The sequence below is a fragment of the Sceloporus undulatus genome, chromosome 2, assembly GCF_019175285.1.
Source record: "Sceloporus undulatus isolate JIND9_A2432 ecotype Alabama chromosome 2, SceUnd_v1.1, whole genome shotgun sequence".
NCBI classification, from domain to species: Eukaryota; Metazoa; Chordata; class Lepidosauria; order Squamata; family Phrynosomatidae; genus Sceloporus; species Sceloporus undulatus.
In genome coordinates, this window is record NC_056523.1 from 220,694,348 (window position 1) to 220,714,867 (window position 20,520).

The 20,520-nt window shown below is 45.3% G+C and overlaps 1 protein-coding gene across 3 annotated transcripts in view; it reads left to right on the forward strand.

Annotated features, from left to right (window-relative positions):
- Positions 1-209: 209 nt before the first annotated feature.
- The window catches only part of TNKS (tankyrase), a 119,954-nt gene continuing 99,643 nt past the window's right edge, over positions 210-20,520 (forward strand). The window contains exons 1-3 of one of the 3 annotated variants that reach the window (XM_042451944.1): positions 210-848; positions 8,791-9,015; positions 10,754-10,849. In XM_042451944.1, coding sequence (XP_042307878.1) covers positions 335-848; positions 8,791-9,015; positions 10,754-10,849 — 835 coding nt within the window. In that variant the 5' untranslated portion in view covers positions 210-334. The remainder of the gene's footprint in view (positions 849-8,790; positions 9,016-10,753; positions 10,850-20,520) is intronic. The other 2 variants (XM_042451941.1, XM_042451942.1) reach the window with 2 other exon arrangements.

Sequence of the window (20,520 nt, forward strand, 5' to 3'; positions counted from 1 at the left end):
CATGCCGGTATTTGTAGTCCAATGAGGGCTGAGCGTTCCAAACGCGCCGTTCCCTAAACCACAAATCCCAGGATGCAACGGGTCGGAAGCAGAGCGGCGCTGTTAAAGAGCGTAGTGCCGTAATCTCCTCAGAAAGACACAGAGAGAGAGAGAGAGAGAGAGTAGGGGGGGCAAGCAGAGACGCCACGGGGTTTCCAAGCCCTGGCATACCAAGGGCGAGCTTCCCTTCCTTTGCGTCGCCTTCAGGACGTATGACGTCAGCTCCGGAGAAGCCGGCCTCTGATTGGCCGCGGGGAGCGGAAGCGAGGGCGGGCGCCCCGCCGTTGCCGCAGTGATGGGGACCCAGTCTCCCAGGGGCTGGGAAATGGCGGCGGTGCCGTCGTCGTCGTCGTCGTCGAGGCGCTCCCAACAACAACAGTCGTCTCCGCCTCGGAGCCCCAGCCTCGCCGCCCCTCAGCCCCGGCCTCCTCTCTCCGGGCCTGAGGGCGCCGCCACCGCCAACGGAGGGCCTTTCTCCCCGGAGGGCGAGGCCTCAGGGCCGCCTCCGCCGGCCAACAGCAGCAGCAGCAGCTCCTCCGCTTCTTCTTCGTCCTCCTCGTCTTCCTCCTCAGCTGCCTCCCCTGAAAGCCCCGAGGCGCCCCCTGCTGCTGCCGCCGCCGCCGCCGCTGCTGCTCCCCCTCCGCCGCCTCCCCCTCCGCCGCCTCCGGTGGGGAGCGGGGCCTTCCGGGAGCTGCTGGAAGCCTGCCGCAATGGGGACGTCACCCGGGTGAGGCGCCTGGTGGACGCCGCCAACGTCAACGCCAAGGACATGGCCGGGAGGAAGTCCACCCCGCTCCACTTCGCCGCAGGTGGGCGGCGCCACCTTTGTTTGTGGACACACTGATATACGTGTGTCTGTGTCCTATATGCACAACGTATATATACTTATACACACACACAATGTATGTATATGTACAAGTGTGTATATATACACACACACACACACAAACGTGTGTATGTGTATGTACATATATTCACAGTGTATGTATATATGCCTGTGTGTATATACACACACACACAAATGTGTGAATATTTATACAGTACGTGTGTGTATAGTGTTCATGTGTGCATATGTATATATACATATAGAAACTTGTTTATATAGTGTATGTATATGTACATGTGTGAATGTATATACATATACAAACGTGTGTGCATATATATATGTATACAGGGTATGTATATATACATGTGTGTGTGTGAAAGAGAGAGGGAATGTGTGTGTAAATGGGAGAACACGTCTGAAAGGGCCTCAGGCTTAACATCCAAAAGGCCTTGCTGTTAGAGAGTAAGGATTGGTTCAGAAGAGGGGTTTGGGCTTTTAAAAATTGCCTTCCTCTGAGGCTGAGAGAGTGTGACTTGCCTGTTGTTGTTGCTGCTGTTGCGTGCCTTCAAGTTGTTTCTGACTTAGGGTGACTTTGTATTATGGAGTTTCCTTGGCAAGGTTTGTCGGGCGTTTTCGCCTTTGTCTTCACCCTAGAGGCTGTGAGAGTGTGACTTGCTCATTGTTGTTGTTGTTGTTTGACTTCAAGATATTTCTGACTTAGGGAGACCCTATAATATATCATGGGATTTCCTTGGCAAGGTTTGTTGGGAGGCATTTGTGCCCTTGCCTTCCCCAGAGGCTGAGAGAGTGTGATTTGCCCTTTATTTACTTACTTGGTGTGTTGTATTTATTTACCCCCCCCCCCAAATGCTACCACAAAGGCTGTCAGGGAAGCATAGGCATTTTGAATTAGACAGTTTCCCCGCTCTCAGACTTAAGATCTAAAAAAAAGGGCATGATCCAAAAGGAGAAAGGAATGGCAGTGGGGAAGAGGACAAAGTCTGGCAGGTCCTGCCAGTCCTTCTTTCCTTCTTTGCCCCCATGGTAGTCTCGCCTTGGGGTCACCAGAAGTTAGAAACCACTTGAAGGCATAAAGCAGCAACAACAATGCACTTGGGGTGAGGCCGAAATATCTTCAAGGCCCCAGATTTTGGAAACTAAGCAGGGTCAGCCCTTGAATGGGAGACCACCAAGTGCTGTGTGCTATATTTCAGGGGATGAACCTGGCAAAACCATCTCTGAGCATTCCTTGCCTAAGAAAACTATTTGAAATTAATAAGTCACTTGCAACTTGGAGGCACATAGACACACAGTGGCTTTGGGGATAGGCACATAGGTCTATGACATGCACCAATGTGAAGACATTCCCTATTCTGGACTGTTTCTGGAACTACTGTTTTATTACAGCTTTATAACACTCTCTCTGCCTCAGGGGAAGGCAATGGCAATCCTCCTCTGAACAAATCTTGCCAAGAAAACTCCATCATAGGGCAGACAAAATTTGGGAATTGTTTGAAGGCACACAACAACAACAACATATAAAGTGGTAAAATCAAGGTTTGCTTTTTTGGAATGTATGTCTTTCTGGAATGGCCTTGGCTGGTTGAATCTGTGGATAAGGGATCCTTGAATGCGGAGAGCTGACTGTACTAATTTTCTCCTGTCTTTGCAGAGAATAGCAGGGGAGCCTAGGTCTTTGCAAGCATTAAATGTTGCCTCTGCCCACTTGCTAACCTTCCTGCGGTGCCCTGGGAGGGGACACTGGCAAGGGAGGCTTAGTTGTGACTGTGCTGGAGAGGAAGAGGTTTCCTCAGGCCTTTTCTCAATGCTCAGGGTGAGAGTCTCCTGATTAAGAATGGGAAGTTAATGGTGCCCTCCTACGAATGGCTGGCACTACTTTTTGTTTCCTTTTCCATTCTCCCCAGGGGGCCGCAGTGGGGACAGTTGAACCTATTTGAGGCCATTTGCCAAACAAGTATGCAAGGGGGAGGGTTAGCTGTGGCTACTGGTTGGAGGAACAGCTACTATCTCTGCTTCCTGTGGAACAGCAGGGGAGACTGGGCCTTTTGTTGCTGTTGTTGTGTGCCTTCAAGTCATTTCTGACATATGGCGAGGGAGTATACCATTGCCTACCTTTGAGGCTGAGCACATGTGAATTGTACAAGGCTTTATGGCTGAGCTGGGAATCAGATCTCCAGATCAAAGATATAGCTGTGTTAGTCTGCAGAATCAGTATGTAGAGAGATCCTGCAGCACCTTTGAGACCAACTGAAATATGTTGGCAGCATTAGCATTTGTAAACTTCAGTCTAGTTTCTCAGATGCATTGAAATCTTGCTACAAACTGGTCTCCAAAGTCATAGTCCAACACTGGCTCTTTGCAAGACTTAAATGTTGCCTCTGTCCAGTTGTTCACCTTCTTACAGTGCCATGCAAGGGGCAATTGGTGAAGACTTGACTCACTGGGGCTCTCCATAGAGAATGGCCATTTCTGCATACTAGATACAAATAAAGTTAGGGAAAGAGGCATGTGGCTGAAGACCCTTTAAAGGTGAGAGAAGTGAATGGTCACTTAAATGCATTTTCTCTTTCTCTGGGTGTCAACCTGAGGAGAGTTGGACTCCACAAAGTAGGTTAGGCAGGAGGTAGAAGGGGCTCTTGGTATCTGCTGGGCTTTGGTTCCAGAATTCTCCCCACACACACACTAAAGTCTGTGTGATGTTCAAGTCCTATTAAGTACAATGACGAACAAGAACAAGAAAAAGATGTCAGGTTAAAGTTTCTGTAACAGTTCCTAGTATGTTGATATTAAGAGGTTAATCGTTTAGAACAGGCCAGCACAACTTGGCAGTAGGTAGGGACCAACATTAAAGTAGGCTAAATGTAGGCCTACAGATAGTTTTTTTTAAATATTAATGTCCTCCTCCTCTGCCCAGCCCTCTCCTCAAAAGAAAGCCAAGCGGTGGAGGAACCTTGCCTGTCCTCCTCCTCCGCCCAGACTTCTCCTTGAAAGAAGACCGTGTGGTGGAGGAAACTTGAGAGGCAAGTGTTTGCCCCTCTTCCTCATCTGCTGTTTGGCCTTCTCAGAAGAAAGCCAGGAAGCCTTGCAGGGTGAGCACTTGCCTGTCCTCCTCCTCCTCCACCCAACCTTTTCCTTGGGAGAAAGCAAAGGAGCCTTGCAGGGCAACGTTCACCCATCCCCATCCTCCACCGTCACCTGGCCTTCTCCTTGGGAGAAAGCTAGGCAGCATAGGATCCTTGAGGGACAAGTGTTTGCTTGCCCTTCTCCTCCACCACCTGGCCTTCTATGTGAGAGAAAGCTGGACAGCAGAGGATCCTTGAGGGGCAAGTGTTTGCCTGCCTTCCACCTCTGCTGCCTGGCCTTCTCTTTAGGAGAAGGCGTGGCAATGGAGGAACCTTGAAGTCATTCCACATTCTTGTGGGCCACCCAAAATCCTTTGGTGAGCTGCATGTGGCCCTGGGGCCGTATGTTGTGCAGGCCTGATTTAGAAGATGGGGAGCTTCGTGTGAATAAATGTTTCTTCAGAATTTGTTATGTTGTGTTGGGCTGGTGGGTGATTAACATAAATGAAGCAGGAGAGTCCCATTATTCTGCTTTGCACCATGAAATGGGACTGTTTACTGTAGGCTTGGCCTATTGAGAAAGGAAGAAGCAGACTAATAAAAAATTGAAGATATCTTAATGGAAAGGGATGGTGGCATCATTTGGCCTTGGTATGGGAGGTAGATTTCCTGTTTTACTCTTGAGATAAAAGGAAATCTTATTTGCTTGGAAGAATCTCACTCCTGATTCTAGGGTTGGTGTACTAGCTTTTCCATGAATGGTCTAACAATGTTTATCAGGCTTATCAAAGGTACTGTATATACTAGGCTATGAGTCGACCTCATGTATAGGTCGAGCGCATGTTTTAGGACCAGAATGATGGATTTTGATATGACCTGTGGATAAGGGTGAAAGGGGCATGTAACAAAGCATGTAAAGGGCAAAGCAAAAGTAAATAATGCCAAAGAAATAAAAGATTATGGCAGGTATAACTCTTATGTGCCCATGCTAAATACTGGATTAGAGGAAGTGGGAGCTATGATAAATGGTCACCGTATGATACATGAGGGAGGTGACTAGGTCCAGATGGGGCTAAGGAAACGCACAGATGTCAGAAAGGATGCAAATGCAAAATAAAGAAAAAATAGTGACTACATTAGTAGTAATTACAGCCTTTAATTTGATACCTTTGCCTGATTTTAACCCAGAAAAACTGACATACACAAACGTCTCATTCAGGCCCTTCAAAGATAGAGCCATCTTGGTGTTCCTTTGAGAAGACATGCCAAGGGTCTGCCACTGCTGCCATTTTCTTGGCCAGGCATTCAAAAATATGAAAAGTGTTATTGCAACAGAGAGAGTACTTTTAGGTGCTTCTGGAATGGACAAGCACTCACTTTTCACCATTACCCAGAGAAGGGGGTGGTTCCTTTTTTGATAAGAGCTAAGGTACAGTGTAGGAGCCAGCGTAGTGTAGAGGCGTAGTGTAGAACATTGGACTGTGACTCTGAAGAGCAGGGTTCAATCCCCCACTTCACCATGAAAACCCACTGGGTGACCTTGGACAAGTCAGTCCCTCAGCCTCAGAGGATGGCAATGGCAAAAGCCCTCTGAAGAAACTTTCCAAGAAAACCCTGTGATAGTGTCACCATAAGTGGAAACAACTTGAAGGCAAACAACACACAAGGTACAGTATTTACCCATGGATAAGGTGACCCAGGATTTTGGGTCAATTTTTAGACTAACATTTCTAGACTTATACATGGGTATACTGTATATAGTACTGTATATATTAAACAGGGCCACTGTTTTGGAAATGACTTGAAGGCACACAACAACTCACATATTGGTCTAGAAATTTTAGTTTAAAAATTGATTTAAAAAACCTTTAGTTGACTTATCCATGGCTCAGTGTAAGTACTGTACTTTAATTCTTATAAATAAAGGAACCATCCCCTGGCATAAAGCAAAGCAAGAGTGTAATCTGTCCTGGATTACACTCTTATCTCTCCTCTGCTCTCTCATCCAGCCAGCATTTATGGTGAACGCAGACATTTATGCCTGCCTGAAGTTAGTAAGTTCTTTGGCATTGTTTTCCTTTGCTTCATCCTTTACATCTTTTCTTACAAGCTCCTTGGTTTTACCCTCGACATATCCATGGGCCATCATTTTGGCCCCCAAACCTGCCTTCAGCATATACATGAGGTTGGCTTATAGTTGAGTACATACAGTAAATCAGTTCTTTTATTAGGCTAGGCTTTTGTAGTATGTATGGTTTCTCCTGTCAGTGTATTTCTGAGGAGATGAATACACTCAAATGTTTAAGATGAGGTCTTCAACTACTACATTTTGACAGTTTGCATTTCTACTTGTGTCTCAAGTGTGTATGATTTAGTTTTATTTAGTATACATTTAAGCTCTAGATTTTTGGCCATGGGTGACCAAGAATTGCATGAAGATGAATATGGGGGTTGGTGTTCCAAATGAATGAATATGGTGTACAACATGTTGGTAACCAGCAGGTTGTTATAAGGAAGATACCTATTCTGCATAAAAATACAGCTCACCATCATATCTCTACTATTTACCGGAAAGGGAATAAGAAAGTTGCAGGCTTCTACGTTTTGGAGAGTCATTTGGAAAACTGGAAAATATAACATCGTAGATCAGGAGAGAGTAACAGGCAAGATGCATGCTGCTTTTGGCTATCTGTTACCCACATTTGCTACCACCAAAACACTAAAATGGTTGTCCACCATCTTGGCAAAACCACAGAAATGAAACATAGGGATGGCAGTTTGTTTGTTTTTGTAAACGCTTCCAAAAAGGAATATGTTCTGCCCTCATACTTTTTGGGATTCTGTATTACAAGAGGGAGTGTCCCCAAACCAGAAAGAATATTAAATTCTGGCAGCAGTTGTAGAAATCTTGGTGGCAGACACAGGAAGACCAGTGCAGGTCACCTCTGAAAACTGCTCACTTGTTGTAGGGTCTCCTTTGGAATCATAGTTGGCATTAGCCTAGACCAGAACAGAATTTGTACAGCCTTCCAGTTACTTTTGAACTTCAATTTTCAGGATGCTTTGCCATTGGCTGTACTGGCTAGTGTTGCTGAGAGATGCAGTCCAACAGCATCTATGACTTCCATCCAGTCATAGAAACTTGTAAAAGTTTGCATATTCAGGATGTAAAAATGTATGTAATGGTAGTTTTTAGAGCATGATTTGTTCTCAGAGATCTTGAGAGCGAAATGAGAAAATGCCTGTGTTCTATATGGTATATTATCCGGTGCAGCACGGCAGTAGAATCTATTAGTCTTGCACCTAAGGAGGACATAATCATTATTGTAACCCAGGCTGGATAAAAATGGATTACAGTGGGGGCCCTTGGTTCTAACACACACGGAACCCCATGGATATCAATATCTGTGGATGTTCAATTAAAATGGTCTCTCTTATATAAAATGGCAAAATTATGGTTTGCTTTTCAGAATTTGTGTATTTTTGAATATTTTTTAAGATGTGGATGCTTGAATTCATGGAAAAAGAATCCAGGCTACGGAGGGCCAACTGTACAGTCCAATCCTTGTATCCGTGGGATCGGTAACCACAGTTTTACTTACCCATGCCCAGAAAAAAGGTGTTTCTAGCCGTCTGGACATCTTCCAGTGCAACTCTGTGGTTAAAAAAAATACAATTAAAATACTAATTACAGTCTGATCCCTGCATTTGTGGGATCAGTAACCACAGTTTCACTTAACTGTGCCCAGAAATTAACTATCTCTAGGCATCTGGAGGTCCTCCAGTGTGACTCTGTGGTCAACCTCTGCTGGAAATACAGCATATGCTGTTAACAGTGGTTTCCACTTACCTGTGGCCACCATGGGAATGGATGCCCCACAGATACTGGTGTCTGAGTGTAGATTTTTTTTATTGTTTTTAAAATACATAAATTTCATTGCTCTTATTTTTAAAAATTGCAGTTACAGTACTTGACTATAGATCAACCTCTTGTATAAGTCGAGGGCAGGCTTTGGTGCCAAAATTAGGGATTTTGCCACAGCCCTTGGATAAGTCAAGTAAAACTTCCAGGCCCCTTCAGAGTGTGTGTGTGCGCCCAGCAAGAGGGACTCTAATTGAAGTTTTTTGTTTCAGCGTTTCAGTTTTGTAGTTTTTTGTGGGTTTTTCAGGCACATTTGAATCTCTGTGTTTTCTTTTAAAAAGAAGTTGTGCTGTGTTCCTGATGATCCCCTGCTTTTTGCCCTGTTAAAATATTCTTGCAGGATTTCATTAGGATTGTGGGAGGAAAGAAAGGCTTGAAAACAAATCCCTCCTGGTGCAAATTGTGACCCCCCCCCCCTTTCCTCTTTAAAAAAAAAAACCCTAACAACTACTGATTGAAATGTAAAGGCTTTAAATACAATAGATAGTTTAATCTTTCCTGTGCCGGGATTAGTACAAAATAGTTTACCAGCAGGATACTAGGAATAAGACTTCTCTTTATGTTGTTGTGTGCATTCAGGTTTTTGGGATTTATAGTGACTTTAAGGCGAACCTTGGCCAGTTTTGGGGGAGGGGGACATTTCTTCCCCTGAGGTTGAGAGAGTGTGACTTGCCCAAGGTCACCCAGTGGGTTTATGTGGCTGAGCCAGGATTCGTATGTGGTCTCCAGAGTCCTAGTCCAACACTCAAGCCACTACTCTACACTGGCTCTCAGTCTCTCTTCTCTTTATGAAAATGCCTTTTTCTGTCTTGGTTTTCTGTATTCCGGTGTATCATAGACCATATGGAATATATGAATTGTACTTTGTCCCAGTAGTTGTGTGTGTTTTTTTACTTAGCAAAATTTACTTATTTTTGCAGGTTTTGGAAGAAAGGATGTAGTGGAACATTTATTACAGACAGGAGCCAATGTCCATGCTCGTGATGATGGTGGCCTAATTCCTCTTCATAATGCCTGTTCCTTTGGCCATGCTGAAGTAGTTAGCCTCTTGCTGTGTCAGGGTGCAGATCCAAATGCCAGAGACAACTGGAACTATACTCCTCTGCATGAAGCTGCTATCAAAGGCAAAATAGATGTTTGTATTGGTAAGTGTATCTTTATTAAAGTATTTTAAAATGTTAAAGGTTTGATAGAACACATTGTTGGGGAATAATAAAAATTGATACAGTGCGCCCACGCTATATACGCCATTTGAGCGTATGTGCTCAAGCCACGCAGGAATGCGTGGAGTGTAAGGGACAGTGCGTCCCATTCAGATGAATGCGGCACGCACTCGTGGTGTGTTCCTGCACCGCCATGCACACGAGCCCCATTCAAATGAATGGGGCTCCAGCATAGGCAGAATTCGCCTTACACGGGGGGGGGGGGGGGTCTGGAACGGATCCACCATGTAAGGCAAGGTTCCACTGCACCAAGTAAAAGCACATTCCAGATCACATTCAGATATACTACTGTAAAATATGTACATATCTTTTAATGTCAGTTTGTTTACTTTAACAGTTAGCCTGGTCTGGGGAATTTTACCTTTTCAATTAAAATTTAATTAAAATTGTGATAGTTAGTTAGGGTCCCTCCCCCTCAGATGTAAGACTTTGGGTCCAAAACACACTGCAGAAATAATCCAGTTTGAGACCACTTTAACTGCCCTGGCTCAGTGCTAGTGAATCCTGAGAATGGTAGTTTATTGAGACACCAGAACTCTCTGACAGAGAAGGCTAAATATCTCACAAAACTTCAGTTTCCAAAATTCCCTAACATTGAGCCAAGGTGGTTAAAGCAGTCTCAAACTGGATGCTTTCTGCAGTGTGCTTAGGACCAAGTCTTGTCTTGAAACCAAAGGAAAGGATAATCCATTTCTATGAAGAGTAATACCAACTTTACTATTGGGTTGAAAAACATTTCAGTCTGTTGAGTAAACATACTAAATTTTGTCGTTATAAAAACATTTCCTTTACATTTAGCCAGGTTTTTATTGACTTGCCTTTAAGCTCATTATCACATTTTGGTAGGTGATTGTGTAATGAAAAGTTTTTAAAAGGCATTGGGCAAGACTGAGGTAACAAATTCAGGATCCTTCTGAATGGGAGTGTGGCAGGGGAATTTCAGTATTCTCTACTGCCCTCTCAACTTACTATAGCAGCCTTGGCCAAAGAAAGTAGTGAAATGGTGGGTATTTTGTCCCTTTATGGTCTCTGTATTTGTCTAATTAATATTGCAGCAGACAACCATTTGTTCCTGTTCTTTTTAAAATGGTAAAAGATAGCAATTCTTTACTTGTGTTATGAAACCCTCAGAAGTCTGGTCTACTGTGAATTCAGTGTGCTGAGAGATCCAGAGTCAGAAGGACTTTGTATGGTTTCTCTGGATCTGTATTATGTTAATTTTAAGCAACAGACCTCCTTGACCTCACCTTTGTTCCATAGCAAGTTACCACAGAAACAGATATTTCCAAAGGATTTACAGGAGATAGGATATATGCACCTAACTAGGGTGTGTTGGTAATCAGGATTAGTTGTTTGGATGTGTAAAACTGTTTGCAGTTTTACAATACCCATAAGCATACTGGTGGATTGTTTTGCATGCTAGAAACATCTTTATGAGGCTGGTCTGTACTGTGTCAGGGGCAATGGGCTGCTGTCCACAAGGAGACATGTTAATAGCTGAAAATTCCCTTGAACAAAAGGAGCACTTTGAAGTATGGCCTTTATTTTTTTTAAAGGCAATATATTCCTTTTTTCAAAATTTAGTTAATGTGTGTGTTTGGGGCAAGCATTCGTATTTTGTATGCCAGAGGTTTGAGAGCTGTTTCTTTTTCTTACATAGTACTGCTGCAGCATGGAGCTGATCCAAATATTCGGAACACAGATGGAAAATCTGCCTTGGATCTTGCAGATCCTTCGGCAAAAGCTGTACTTACAGGTGAGAAATACCTGGGTTATGTTTTTTTCAGCATGTGCAATCAACCTCTTACATTTCTCTGTCTAGTTTTTCTTCAATAAAAATAGCAGCAGTATATATGTATATATATATTGTTGATTGAATATGGGACTAATTGATGGCCAAGTGTAAATGAGCTGCATATTGTACATATTTTAAGGTAATGAATAGCATTCTCCTACTACTTTGCAGTTTTGTGTTACTGGCTTAATTGCATGCACACACACACATCCCTATTCTGATGTGGAAAAGATGCAGTAACAATATCTGAATGGTTTCTCTGCATCTGTATTATGTTAATTTTATAGAAAGCATTTTAATCCTTTACAGTGCAATTAATTATGTGTAATACTACAGAATAGATAACATGTCTAAAGGATACATGCTATAATTTGAAGGGTAATGAATTTATTAATTATCTATATGTTCTCAGAGGGTCTGAGAAAGAGGTATATCTTGCATGAAGCTAAAACCTATATAATGATTTGTTATAATAAAAAATGATTAATTTCCTAAAAGAAATTGCTAAAACTAAAACCTATAATAAACCATAATATATAAAACCTATACTTTGGGTTATTTCATGAAGTCGCTATTGTTCTCAAAAAGTTCTTACTGCATTAAATGCTTTACCTTTCTCTTCTTTCTTCATTTACAAACTTGCAAAAATACCCAAGACTTACATATTAGAAATGAGAGACAGCCTTTTGTACATGCAAGACAGATATTATAGTTTACTTAAACTCTTTTTTATAAGTTGACTCGTGTCTTGAATCACCGATAATCTTTTTTCTTATTTAAGTTCAGGTAAGTATGCAGCCCTAAAATTGAACAGGTGCAGTCATAGAGAGACAGTCCTAGAGGTGATATAGGATAAATTGTACAGATTTCTCTACTTTGACAAATAATTCTGTTCTAGAGTTTCACATCCTAGAATTGGAGAAGGTGCAGAAAATGGCAATCAAAATGATAAAGAGTGTGGAGTATCTCCATATGAGAGAACATTACAACTTTGGGAGCTTTTAAGGATCTTTCTCATTCTCTCATAATACTAGACTCTGTGGTAATCCAATGAGGCTCTTGATTTATTTAATTTATATCCTCCTTTCCTCCAGTGCACCTCACAGTATAAGTTAAAACATAATATAGCTGTAACAATTGATAATATAAAAATTACAAGTAAATAATCATTAAACATTTATTTAAAGCATTTTAAAAGATCATTAAAAATAATGATGATAAAATACAGCACGTTCCAATTAAGAGACCTTTAGCAACAACCAGTCAACAGTCAAAAGGCCTGGATAAACAAAGATCTTTGCCTGCTAGCAAAAAGTGGGAAGGGGACAACCAAGCTTCCTGCGGGAGAGGTTTTTAGAGCTTTGGCACAGCCACCAAAAGGGCTATCTCCCATGTCCTCAATAAATATGCCTGAGGAGATGATGGGATTGAGAGAAAGCACTCTTCTAAGGGTCTCAGAACTCAGGCAAGTTCATATCAAAAGATTTGGTCTAGACCCAAGCAATTCAGGGCTAAGTCATAGGCAGCATTTTGAGTTGTTTCTGTAAATGATTTAGGAACCTCTGAAGCTGTTTTCAACAAGACAGTTTTCTGTAACCACTCTCAGTCTGACTGGCAGCATTATGTACTCACCACAGTCTCTGAACAGTTTCCAAAAGCAGCCCCCCATAAACCATATTAACAATAAACCAGGATGTAATCAAGGAATATTTCATTATGTCCAGCTCTCACATCTCAAGGAATCAACACAGTTGATGCACTAGCCTGAACTGTTTGAACAAATTCTTAGTCACTGCAGACATTTGAGCCTCAAGGTTAATTGTTGACTCCAAGAATATATCCACGTTATGAACTTGGCCTTTCACGCCGGACAGAGAATACAACCCCATCCTGCACAGGTTGTATCTCCATTTCTTCAAAATGGTGGGAGGCTCTGGACAGATAAAAAGAATTACACAGTACATATGGAATACAGTGATGGCTGCCAACATAGATGGCTTTAAAAACAGATTAGGTAAATTCATGGATTATAAGGCCACTAGTGGTTACTAGTCATGCTGGCTATCTATAGCATCCAGTATTAAGGCCGAATGTCTCTCAGCAGCAGTTACTGTAGAATATGAAAAGGAGATTGTTACCATAGTTTGTGTCCCCTTGGGGGCTCCTCTTAGATATCTAATTGGCCACTGTGGGACTAGCTAGGCCTTGGTGTGATCCAGCAAGGCTCTTCTTGTGTTCTTGTGTAATTTTAATAAGACACACTTGTTCTATATATTCATGCACTTATTTGTCTGCCTCTGAAAACTTCTCTGCACCAGGAATTTCCAAATTTAACATTTTACAGACTGTGGTATCTTTCAAAATGGAGTGCTTAACCAGAATTCTCCTATTGCCATCACATCATTTTTTATTTCAGTCTGTCTTACATTGCATTATATATACAGCTCCATAGTTTGACTCAACTATCAACCTATTGAGTACAAAACCTTTTGAAAGGTTGAAGTTAAAAGAAACTGAATTCTGACAAGATGGAGGCTCTATGGATTGCTGATGTCTGATCTGTGAACTGGTTGACCAACCTGTTCTGAGTGGGAAGGAAGAAAGGACCCTGCTTGGGAAAAAAATTACTACAGTAGGCCCTTGGGATCTGCAGGAATTCTGTTCCAGCCCTAGCTCCATGGATTGCAAAAACATGGATGACTGCACATCATATTATTATATGGTGATGATATGAACACAGACATGCTAAAGTGTGTATGCTCATGGTTTGTGGACCAAAACCATGATGAAACTACTCCCCTAAGTCCCATTTAATATCGTGGATTCAGAGCCCACATTTCCAGAAGACTTACTGTATTCCTGCTCCATCACAGCCAACACAAATTGGTGAAGGTCTGGATGCTTGTGTTAAAAAGACAGCCACGTGGTACTATTTAAAGTAAGGGCTGGGAAATTGCAGGTTGCATGTCATTTGTGGCCTCCCAAAGCTATTCCTTTCCTGGTTAAGCAAAAGGCTCTCCTGGACTTGTTTGGGGGCCAAAAATTCCACCCCCATGTCTCCTAGAGATCATGGAACATGTGTGAATATTTTTTTACAGGTTTTGACAAGAGTGTGGCTCTCTTTTGTCCAGCAAGAGTCATGTAGTTGTCCACCTCTGGTTAGGTTTTACCTGGTTTATTAAGGAATGGGGTTTCTTTTGGTTGCATTAGATTAACATGGCTAGCTGTGGAATGTCTGTGTTAAACTTGTTAAAAATGTGGAATTACCTCCGTGGAAGGCTTGGTTGCCCCCCCCCCCCCCTTTCTCTTTCTTTCAACAGAGAGACAAAGACCCATTTATTTAGAGAGGACTTTGGCTCTTAGTTCATGTGGCAGAACATTTTTAATGGGATGTGCCATGGTTTTACCTTTTTTGGTTGTTATTTTGTGTCTTCAAGTCATTTCTAACTTATGGCGACCCTGATGCAAACCTATAATGGGGTTTTCTTTGGAGGGAGTTTGCCATTGTCATCCTTTTGAGGCTGAAAGAGTGTGACAAAGAGTGGGTTTCCATGGCTGAGCAAGGATTCGAACCCTGCTCTCCAGCATCATCATCCAACACTCAAACCACTACACCACACTGGCTCACTTTGGTTTTAAATGTATTTTAAATTGTTTTTCTGCTTTTAAAGAATTGTCTAATTGTTTTTAAACTTTTGTATTATTACGTTTTTCATGTATGTTTTAATTTGTAAGCTGCCTTGAGTCCTGTGTCAGGCGAATAAATAAATTGAATAAATAAATACAATAACCATAAAGATTGGAGGACGCTTCCTGCTAGTCAAGTCCAGACAGAAAAGCAGACGTACAGTTGTTTGCTTTGCGGAGAGCAAGACGATGGGAGAAGAAACAAGAGGACCTATTCACTTGTGGAATTTGTACCTCCTAAGTCAGTGATGGGGAACCTTTTACAGACCGAGAGCCCAAACGCGCAACCCCGACCCCACTTTTTATTGCAAAGTGCCACGTTCCTCTGGCTTTCTAGTAAGAAACTCTGACAAACTTGTCCTAGGGCGACAACATGTGTGCCCACAGAGAGGGCTCTGAGTGCCATCTTTTGAGAATACAGCTTACAGCTCTTAGTAATTATTTTAACAAGCATAAATAACTGATGCAACACGCTTTAAGCATAGTGATGGGGTTGAGCAGCTTGGGGAATTACAAAGACAAATGCAGCCCTTCAGCCTCAGTTACAGATTGTCAGGCAAATCATGTGTCTGTATATATTGCCATCACAGTTCTATGCAACTAGATGGTAGCAAGATTTGTATGCAGAGCTTTGGAGTTCCTACACCAATCTTAACTCTGAGTCTCTGTTTTTCTGTTTGACTGATTCCTTCATAAATGGTAAATATATATATTTAGTACAGTCGCCCTCCGGATCCACAGATTGAACCATCCAGCTTGAAAATATATATTTTTAAAATCCAAAAAGTAAAAGAGAAACGGCTGGCCCAGCGTCATCAGAGGGCTAGCCTGAAGACAGAGTGCCCTCCCTCCATAACTGTCCTCTTTCGGCCTGTGAGGGAGAGAACAGGCTGGCCCAGCGTCATCAGGGGCTAGCCTGAAGACAGAGTGCCCTCCCTCCATAACTGTCATCTTTCGGCCTGTGAGGGAGAGAACAGGCTGGCCCAGCGTCATCAGAGGCTAGCCTGAAGACAGGAGCACGCCTCCCTCCCTAACTGCCATCTTTGGACCGTTGAGGGGAGAGAACAGGCTGGCCCAGCGTCATCAGAGGCTAGCCTGAAGACAGAGTGCCCTCCCTCCATAACTCATCTTTCGGCCTTGAGGAGAGAAAGGCGGCCGCAGCGTCAGGGAGCTAGGAAGACAGAGTGCCCTCCCTCCAACTCATCTTTCGACCGTTGAGGAGAGAGAACAGGCTGGCCCCGCATCATCAGGGGCTAGCCTGAAGACAGAGTCCCTCTCCATAACTTCATCTTTGACCTTGAGGGAGAGAACAGGTGGCCCAGCCGTCACGGGGCTAGCCTGAAGACAGAGTGACCTCCCCTCCATAACTGTCATCTTTCGGCCTGTTAGCGGGAGAGAACAGGCTGGCCCAGCGTATCAGAGGCTAGCCTGAAGACAGAGTGCCCTCTCATAACTGCATCTTTTGGACCGTTGAGGGAGAGAAAAGGCTGGCCCAGCGTCATCACAGGGTAGCCTGAAGACGAGTAGTGCCCCCTCCAAACTGTCCATCTTTCGGCCGTTGAGGAGAGAACAGCTGGCCCGTCATCATGCTAGCCTGAAGACAGAGTGCCCTCCCTCATAACTGCATCTTCGTTGAGGGAGAGAACAGTTGGCCCAGCGTCATCAGGGTAGCCTGAAGACAGAGTGCCCTCCCTCCCCATGCATCTTTGACCGTTGCGGGAGAGAAAGGCTGGCAGCGTATCAGGGCTAGCCTGAAGACAGATGCCTCCTCCATACTGCATCTTTCGCGTGAGGGAGAGAACAGGCTGGAGGTTCAAGGGTAGCGAAGATACAGTGTATTAATGTGTATTTATCCATAATTGTAATGTTTATTAGTTTTATATATCTATGTAGATTTTTCTTGTTACTGTTTATAATTTTTGTTACACTGCTTGATCTATTGGATAGCGGTTTTAAATAAAACTTTTTGCTATTTTATAGAGAGCCATTTTACAACCTCACTGTATGTAGGGTTGCCATAGTAGGACCTCAACCGGGACAATGTAGGACAACATTTAACATGTAGGATGTGTGTTTTTAATGGAGGACATGCAAAAAAATGATGATTTTTAAATGTTAATATAACGATGTTCTTAGCATGATCAAAATGGGGACTTTGGCATTTTTCGCAGACAGGTGGCAGAAATATACTTCCCTTTGGCCAAATAAAAATTAAAAATAGCAAAAATAAAATAAAACAAGGGAAACTTGGATATTAATAACAATAAAAATAGCAAAAAATAATAAAAAACAAGGGAACTTGATATATAACAATAAAAATTAACCAAAATAATAAAAAAATACATTCAAACTACTGCACCACACTGACTCTCTTAAACAGGCTTGCCCTGAATAAATAAATAAAAAAGGGAGACCTGAAATGCCACTCACCTCCCTCTCTGCTGCTCCTGCTCCTTTTTCTCTTTGTATTTGGCACCAGGACCCTTTCCCCTCCTCTGGCCCGAGTCTGCTCCTCCTCCTCCTCGGTTGAGCCTCCGCCTCCTTAAGGGGACAGGACCTGGAGGCTGGGCGGGCAGGGCCAGCCACACAAGGGTTGATTGCACGTTCCACCGGCCGGGCGCAGAGGAGGAGGAGGAGGGCGAGGGAGGTGGGTGGCCAGCCAGGCCCATGAGCGGCCGCGCGCAGCCATGTTAAAAGGAGCGCGGGAGGAGGATGAGGGGAGGCAGAGGGCCCGCTGGCTGCATGAGTGGCCGGGTGCGGCCATTCTGAAGCAGCGCGGAAGGGGGAGGAGGGGAAAGAGGAGGCGGAGGAGGGGTAAAGTGGGTGGCTGCCGGCTGCATGAGCAGCCACGGCCATTAGGAGGGCACGTGGGGGAGGGGGAGTGGGGAGGGAAGGAGGGTGGCCGCAGGGCGGGCAAACCCTGCTTTTGGAACTAAACAGGACGGGGCCAGGACCCCCAAAAGCGGGATTGCCCCGCCTGCAGCGGGATATGGCATCCCTAAGTATGGGACTTGACATCCACAGATTTTGGTGTTCCATGGGGGGTTTGGAACCAAACCCCGGCGGATATCAAGGATCCACTATAATATATTATTTGATTAAGTATAACAATTTTTCTTCTTCGTGGTCTCTGCGAATCATACAAATGGGTTTTACTGCGCCTGCGCAGTGGCTGTTCGGATACTTCAGAAATCACTGGAAAGTACACTTTGCAACTATAGAAACTTTTTGGCGGTAACCCCGCCCCCTCCTATAAAGCCCTGTTCCCGCTCTTTTCCCCCGTTCCATTTTTTCCGCGCGTTTGGCTGCTGTTTGGAACTTCGCTCGTGTTAGCTCGTTTTGGATCACTGGTTTTTGACTCGGACTGTTTTTTGGGACTTGGCGTTTCTTTCCCCCGTGTACTGACCTTTAGACTGTTGACTTTGACTTGGATCGTTTTGGATCTGTCGACCTCGCTAGCAATGTCTCCTCCGTTCAAGAAGTGTGGACATTTGCGGGGGGAAAGTGCGGTGCAGGATCCCCACACCACCTTGCCTTTTCTGCCTCGGCAAGGACATGATGTTAAGTCTGCCCCTCTGCAAATCGATGTCTCTCGGCCAGGAGAAACCGGGAATCGCGGCTCACTTCAGCGGATAGCCCAGGGTAAGATCCGTTTCGGCCCCTGTGTTGTTTCTTCTGCGGCTCTCTCCGCCGAGATGGCCCATCAAGTGCTCCCCGTCGACATCCATCGTTCCGGGTGTCCAACCCTGAGGCAAATGTGGCCCGTGGATCTGACAGCCCAGTGCCACCACCAAACCCCCAGCACCCGCATAAATCTGGGTCTGTGGGCACCGCCGCGCTTCGACGTCATCTCGGAACGAGATGCCCCTGCTAAGACCTCGCGGCCGGCATCGGAGCAGGACCTCCCGTAAGGAAGCTCCTTCGGACCCGAGGACGGATGGGTGGTACCGGTAAGAACACCTCCTCCAGGGCGAAGGCGGCCCCCATAGGGAGGATACACCCAGACCGGGTGGGGAGGCTCACGGAATCTCCTATTCCTTCTCTCCCTCCGGATGCTCGCGGGGCTCCGCGTCATCCAAGAAGAGGAAGGCATCGGCTTCAGCTCAGGATGTACGGCTCCAAGAAGTCCAAGCATTCTAAGGACCGTCCCCGTAAGGAGCTGGGGTGACTAAAGAACAGAGCCCTCGACCCGTCCTCGCTCCGGAGTAGATTCTCACAGACAGGACACTTGTCGGTCGTGTCCGATAGGCCTCCACTGAGGGAGGCCCGCAAGATTTGTCCACCCCGGGACCTTCAGCGGCCGCAACGTGCCTTTTCTCCTTCGTGAGGAAGACTTCCAAGAAGGCTTTGAGGGTCCTTTCGGGAATTGTGCCTCGCGTTCTCCATCCCAGCTGGCGGAGGGATCGGGACCCGAGGTCGCCGTCGCCAGCTCCCTGTCTCCCTTGCCGGTGCCGATGATGATGGCGTGTTTTATGACTCCGAGGCAGACCAGTTTCTGCTGAAGGTGTCTAGGAGAGTCGCAATGTCCAGGATGCCCTCTCGTGATCACCCCCGTGACCCCCGAGAAGGTTCACAGTTAAACAAACGCCAGCGGACCCCGTTCCCGCTCCAGAGCTGCTTTGCTTCAACCTGCACGCGACCAGTGATAAACGCAATGTTGTGGTTCAGGTGGAGTCCTCCGATTCGAGCGGATGTTCGGTCGCGACGGAGACCCCTCCATGCGGAAGACCCCCGCGTCAGTCGCCACAGGATCTCCCTATCCAGAGGCAGCCTCGCCTTCGGATGATGTTCGTTCCTTCGCGGAACACATCATTAAGATGTCCAGGGCCCTGGACATCGATCTTGTTTATCCGGGGCGGATGCAGAAGACCCAGTGAGCGTCGGGTCCATGGCCGGGTCCCAAACACCCCGTGTGGTCCCATTTTGCCAATGCCATCAGGCCTATCTTAAGATACAGAGCCTCAGGTCTGGTCCTTCTGCCTTGGTCCAGGCTAGAGGGAGAGAAGAATGCTTGGACCTTATCCTCTTCCCCTCAATCATTCCCTTCTCCTTTTTGTTGTGTCTTCTTAGTTGTAAGCATGAAGGCAGGGAACCGTCTAATTAAATGATTTTATGTACAGTGCGTGTAAATTTACAGCGCTTTATAAAAAGCTTAATAATAATAATAATAACCTTGCAAACGATTCTCAAGCGTTCCTGGGACTCTCCTTCGTTCTCTCTCGGGCCCCCAAGGAAGATCGAGTCGCTATACGGGTCGCGGCTCCAAATGCTCCGTGGCCATGTCACCATCCTCGCCCAGAATTCAGCTATTGTGGAAGGGAGCTCAACAGACTTCCACCCCGTGCCAGACCACCTCACCGGTCGATAAGGAGGCCAAGAGAAGACGCTCTGCCAAGAAGGCGTATGCAGCACGGTCTGGCGGCGAAGGCCTCCAGTACACGGCCTGTATGGAGCGTTTGTCCAGACGTTGATGGAGGGCATCCCCATAGTGCCTGACGTTCCCGATGAGGTTAGAGGACCCTGACCCAAATCAGGGATGAGACCCACTCGATGGCAGTGTGCTCATCACGCGGCTTAGGAAAGTGGAGTGTTGGAAGGGCGATGTCGGCCTCCATCGCGGTTGAGAAGGCAAGCTTGGTTGAGGCTCCGATCTCAATCAGAGTGTGAGATCACCATCGAAGACATGCCCATCGACGAGTTTCGGGATTGTTCCACGCGATACCGACGAGCGTCTAATAAGAAGTTCCGCATGAAGGCGGCCGCTCGCAAGCATGGCATGTCCCACACGGGGTTTTCTCCTTTCGAAGCGTCTCGGCCTGGCAACTCACCAAGGTCAGTTCCAGAGGTTCCCCTATCAGGAACGTCAGTCCATCAACAGGGGTCGCAGCGACAGGGTACCCCTCTCCGCAATCATCTTCCTGGGCCGTCGCAACCAGTTCGGTACA